Source organism: Cibotium barometz, chromosome 37, assembly GCF_041138505.1.
Source record: "Cibotium barometz isolate CiBa-2024 chromosome 37, ASM4113850v1, whole genome shotgun sequence".
Lineage (NCBI taxonomy): Eukaryota > Viridiplantae > Streptophyta > Polypodiopsida > Cyatheales > Cibotiaceae > Cibotium > Cibotium barometz.
The window spans coordinates 33,212,600-33,218,599 of record NC_141082.1 but is presented as its reverse complement, the minus strand read 5'-3'; the positions used below and the strand labels follow the sequence as shown (position 1 = coordinate 33,218,599).

Sequence of the window (6,000 nt, the reverse complement as noted above, 5' to 3'; positions counted from 1 at the left end):
TGTTTCTTTACAACTTAGATATGGGTGCAACCTGTTATAATTATTCAAAGATAGAGCAAGAACATTGTTTTTTTACAACTTAGATATGGGCACAACCTGTTGTTGTAGCTATTCACAAATACTATGAAGATTTATGATGTCTATGATAATTTCAACTCATGGCTAATGTTTTGCTTTGCAGATCAAAGGCCAATGTTTTGCTTATAGCTCGAAGGCCTAATCTCACTTTGCCCAACACTCAGCTAATCAAAATAAAGACAATTCTCATGAACATATGAATTTATGAGAACATGTTATTTTCAATAGAGAATGCATTTAATTTGGAGATTTTGATTGAGATCATTTTAAAAATATATATTATATAACTAAGTGCACATAAAATAGCCATAATCATGACCATACATATTGGGGATCTTCTTCTCTTCAAGAACCAGCATCCATAGTGGGAATCCTCTATCTTCCTTTTATTCTCTTCAAGCACCATTTATGGGTTGCTTTATAGTCTACCTAAGTGGATGCATTATTAGAAAAGGACACGTGATCAAGAGACATTTTGGCTTAAAATAGGGGGGAGCATTCTTGGGCTTCATTTTTCAAGATAAAGGCCTCCTTATAGGTCTCACATGTTCCCTATTTGAAGTGACATCATATCATTAATATTTAAGATTATGACATATATTAACCAATGTATTGCCACCAATAATCTTTTCTCCAAAAATGTGCATTAGATTTTGTTACAAGCATCTTCTAAGTTCTAATAACATAGGTGCAAATATGCCCTTATTACAAGTTGCCTTTGTTCACTTTCTCACTATTTTCATGCAACTTGAGTTCTTGTTAGATGTGAAAACAATTAAATATATACTCTCAAGAAACCTTTGTTTCTTTTAGATCTCACCATTGCCATGCAATCCAGGTGCTTGCTTATTATTCTCATCTCCAAGAAGCTTACCATTGCCATGCAATCCAAGTCCTTGCTTCTTATTGTTATCTCCAAGCTTGTCAATACTTCTTATTCTTTGGCATTGAACATTCTATAGCACTCTCTTTTTTAACATTTTATGGTATTTATATTAGCATAAATAACATATATTACATAGGGCCCAGTTTTTAAAATCTTCTCGCCATACAAAGGTGCCCTTACTGCCCTTAGCTTGTAAGGTTACAAAACAAGGATTTCTTTAATCTCTTACACTAAAAAAAAAGAGAGGCCACTCACACGCGGATGTATTTAGGCTTTCTTCAACATCTATTTAGGGCTTTTCGTATTGTCTCTCAAACGTGATCCTATCTAATAATGACTGGTTTTAATTTGAGGCACCAGAAGCATGGTGGGTCGTCATGAAAAAATTCTTCACTATGTGCATCAGTGAGAGATTTTACAAGGATCACCATTCTCACTTCCTTTGCTAATGCCCATGCACTAAGAACCAAAAATATATATACTGCTACTACTGTAATAGCAAGGGAGATCCATTGTGCTTAACGTGAATTAACATGAATGGTTTGTTCTTAAAGACCATTGAAAAAAATGGGGTCAAAGTTTTTGCCCTACCCAGAGAAGATACTTGGTTTGAGAATCAAATCAAGGCATTCATGCAATCCGTGCACATGTAGAACCTTTCTTTGAGTTTTGTTTGAAGTAGTTTGAGGTGCAGCTATTCTTGTTTAGAAAAGGTCCATTGTATTTTCATTATGATTTCCATCATCGTATGGTTGGTTGACAAGGGTATTTAGTCAAGTTTGTCCAGGCGGGGATAGGGTAATTTTAAGACCCTGGTTGCTATTTGGCATAGGTATGACAACACCTTGTTGATGGACGCGATTCCACTTACAATGGTTAGTTAAACCTTCCAAACCTCAAACAAATGAGTTATACTGAGTTGGACTCATTTTCCTTTGTGACATTGCTGATTAGTTGTGTCTTTGGCAACATTCAAAGAATTTTAGAAAAGGACGAACACAAGTGCCAACGGTGACAGAGAATAAACATAGGTAAGATTTGAAGGCAAACTCACAATGAAGCCAGTCTAAAGTTTCAAGCGTTATAAGTAGCTAGAGCCATTGTTAGGCTACATGTAAATACTATGTACCTTCCACATTGCATGTGGAAATGCCCTAATTTCCACACTACCCTTCACACAAAACTCCTTTTCACATTAAGGCAAGGCAAAGCATATCCCCCCTCAGGTACGTTTCACATTGGACCGTGTGTTGTCTCCAATTTGGGTTGCTTTGTGGAGTATGGAAGAAAAACACTCGCGCACATATCGAGTCGGGTGTAGTAGATCCATGGCAGATTCTGAAGAAATTAGGGTGTCTGTCCAGTTGCAGGAAGCTGTCGTCAGGTTGCTAGCAGGATTTAGCGTCTCTGCACAGAAGTCGCCAGTTTCCAACAAGAAAAGAAGTAATTAGGGTTTCTGCAGAGAATAGGAAGAATTAGGGTTTCTACACAGAAATCAGAAATCAGGGTTTCTGCACATAAGTCAGCAGTTCGCAAGGTTTCATCCGTTTGGAGAGATTAGGGTTTTCCCAGAAGTTAAGGGATACAGAGTTAAAATGCAAGTGCGGTGGACATGTCTGCTCAGAATCTTTGCTCCATCGGAAAATCGAAGCATTGCCGTGTAGCAGAAGGCCGGTAAGCCAAGTTTTTCCTCTCTTGTGTACCGTCTTTTTCTGGTCCCTCCCTCGTACTTGGAGGCATGTCGTACGTTGACACTGGGGATGATGAGCTTGACTATGGGGAAGGTGAGCTCGGCGAGGGCGCTGCAGCTGTGACCTCTTTTCAGCCCGGAGGGTCCTTATCTGCCCTTGCAGATGAAGAAGAAATGGCCCAAGAAGAGGAGTACGATGACCTGTACGACGATGTCAACATAGGGTTTTTCGAAGCTGCAGCTGAACGTGCCAAGCAAACAGCTGCAGGAGATGGATTTGAGATGGATGATGATGAAGCTTTTGACGAGAAGCCTGAGGTGAAGCCTCTTGTCGCCTCTGCTCATCCTAATGTGAAGGTAGCTGAGCATGGGGCATTAGCCCTGCCCCCTGCTGCCGCCATTTTGAATCTTTCACAAACCCGTCCAGAGGGGTTCAGGGCCCCCAAAGAGGAGCCAAAAGAAACTGTTGAACAAGAAAAAGGCATGTCCATCTCCTGGTCTAGACCAGAGATGAACTACAGGTACGCTGGACAGCAAAAAGAGATTGTTCCTCCACCTGTCATCCCAGTGAATGGAAAGGACATGGACCAGGGTAGGCAGATGCAGTTGTTTCTGTCTTCCAGCATAAAAGAACAAGGTGTTGGCTACAACAATGGTCTGAGACAAGTGGGTGCCACTGCCGTACCCCATCTTGAGAAGCCATTTTCACCTTACAAGGACAAGGCTGCTGGAGCTGTGCCCACATCTGGTAATGGTGAACCTGCTTCAGGATTTGCGCAGACTGGGGTAAACGTACAGAGCGGTGTACCAGTAGGAGGTGGCTTCTCTGTTGGTCCAGGTAGGGCAGCTGCAGAGGCAACTGTCAACCCTAAAGAAAGAGTTGGGATGGATGACATGCTGTATGATAGAACAAGAATCACAACAGCAGGTCCACTGAAGCCTGCACAAAGGGATTTATCACCTAATGTGGCAGATAATGCATTTAAACAACATTTGGGGAATGAAAATGCATCCAGGCACACGATTCAGCAGTCATACCCTGGTGATGGCAGTGCAATGTTGTTTGTTGGAGACCTACATTGGTGGACAACGGATGCAGAACTAGAGGCTGCCTTATCAGAATATGGGCGCGTGAAGAATCTAAAGTTTTTCGAAGAAAGGGTGAGCGGCAAGTCTAAGGGTTATTGTCAAGTGGAGTTTTTCGATCATGCCGCTGCCCTTGCATGTAAACAAGGGATGAGTGGAAGAAAGTTTCATGACCGCCCCTGCATTGTTGCACTCGGAAATACAAAGAGTATTCAACAAATGGGTTATCAACAGGAGAAGAAAACACAAGCACAAATTCAGGCACAACAAGAGCAGATGACAGCAAGGAGAAATAATAACAATACTGGTGGTGCAAGGGGAGGCTCTTTTTACCAGGAAAGGGACAGTGGTCGAGGTTATGGCGGGAGGATGGGAACTGGTAGGACTGGCCATGGACAGGGCATGGGTAACAAAGCAGGGCAGGCTGGTGGTGGAAGGGGCAGGGGAAACTACATGGGTAAGGGGATGGGCAGTGGTGGTGGTACTGCGGGAACAGGGATGCCATTTGGTCAAGGTCACTCTGGACCTATGGGAGGCCATCAATCTGCTATGATGATGCATCAGGGGATGATGGGGCAAGGATACGATCCAGCATATGGGCCAATGGGAAGGAGCGGGGCTGCATATGGTGGCTATGTAATGCCTGGACCACCGTTTTCTGGGATGGTAACACCATTTCCGAGCTTGGGCCCTGGAGCTCTTCCTGGAGTTGCACCTCATGTCAATCCGGCATTTTTTGGGAGGTCTGTTGCACCAAATGGGATGGGATTGATGCCTGGAGGTGGCATGGAGGGTCCTCACCAAGGAATGTGGGGAGATGCATCTTTTAGTGGATGGGGTGGGGAGGAGCATGATAGGAGAGCTAGAGATGGAAGCTATGCTGAGGATGGAGGTGGCATGGACTATGGCTACAGCAATGAGATGGGCCATGAAAAGAACAGGACAAGTGGAGGATGGGACAAAGAGAATGGAGATTGGACAGAGAGACACCGAAGAGATAATAGGGATGGGGAATGGGAGAGAGAGCATCACAGGGAGAAGGATAGAGATAGCTATAGGGATCAGAGGGATAGAGAGAGAGACCGTGAAAAGGATGAAGATTGGGATAGAGAGAGACCAATCAGGACAAGAAACAAGAGTCGTATGGTGGAAGAGGAGGAAGATGATCCAAGGCAGAGGTCAAGGGAGGACGACTATGGCAAAAAGCGCCGTATGGCAGAGAGAGAGCTGTCCAGAATGTAAGAACCATAGCAGTATGCCATCTTCGAGTGTGAGTGAGGTTCTTGAATGGGGAGTTGTTTGTAAGAGTGGATTTCCAAGTGCAAGTTTTATCACTGTAAGCATCTCTCCAGGTATGCCAATCTGATTTTCTACAGTTTTTTCTATGCAAGTCGTGTTATTATTGGTCAGAAATGCAGCTACTGACTGCTCTCATGTGTAGGAATGCAACCTCTTGTAAAGGTCGATATGATGAGCAGCTGTGCAGGTTTTCAGAGTCCCAAGCGTGGTGGGACAAGTAGCTGTTAGTAGGGCAACAACCTCTACACTAGGCTTTTTGCCAGCTCAAGACTGCAATGACGGAGCTATTACTGGAGCTGCAACTTCTACAGTAGCTTTTGGCAGCTCATTTAAACTTCATAAAAGCAAACCTTTTCTGACATTATAGTGTGTAGGCTCTTTTAGAAAGAGAAGGGCTTTAGGCTCAAACACCTCTATGGAGTGCATTGGGACATGCTTTTCAAGTATCTAGATTTTTAATGTTTTTCATGGTTGGATAGTTGAATGGAAATACACCAGAAAGATGTTAAAAGGCAATCCTTTTTGAGCCCATGTAATTGTCTGTCTTACTCTCATCCAAGGGAGTGTTCTTGCTCACATTAGTCCTCTCCTAGTTGTCCTGATACACCACCTACACAATTGTACAGATTAGCGTAAGGATTATCATGATCCTCCATGTCATATATGTATGCTTCGAATTCGTTTGTAACATTCTTTCTCTGCATTACCTCTTGCAGAGCCATGCAAATAAAGTCTCTACGTGAGAGTTTTTCCATTTGCTGCTTGAGATATCCCTTCTTTGACCTCTGGCCATGATGCAGCAGAGTATGCTCATGTAATTCAGAATTCACATGTAAATATATGGCCAGTTGTGTCGTATTGTACCCAGTGTCTTTTAACACCCTTCTTGAAGGGTTATGACATGGCTTTCAGGGAGTGGGAAAGCTTGTTTTTTGGCTTTCATGTTCCATGTGAAGATGCA

The 6,000-nt window shown here is 43.1% G+C and overlaps 1 protein-coding gene across 1 annotated transcript; it reads left to right on the top strand.

The window, feature by feature from the left end:
- Positions 1–2,203: 2,203 nt before the first annotated feature.
- On the top strand, positions 2,204–5,793 carry LOC147617197 (uncharacterized). Its single transcript, XM_086776808.1, has 2 exons — positions 2,204–5,092; positions 5,182–5,793. The coding sequence occupies exon 1, from the start codon at positions 2,703–2,705 to the stop codon at positions 4,980–4,982; it is 2,280 nt and encodes a 759-aa protein (XP_086632934.1). The 5' UTR covers positions 2,204–2,702; the 3' UTR covers positions 4,983–5,092; positions 5,182–5,793.
- Positions 5,794–6,000: the final 207 nt, after the last annotated feature.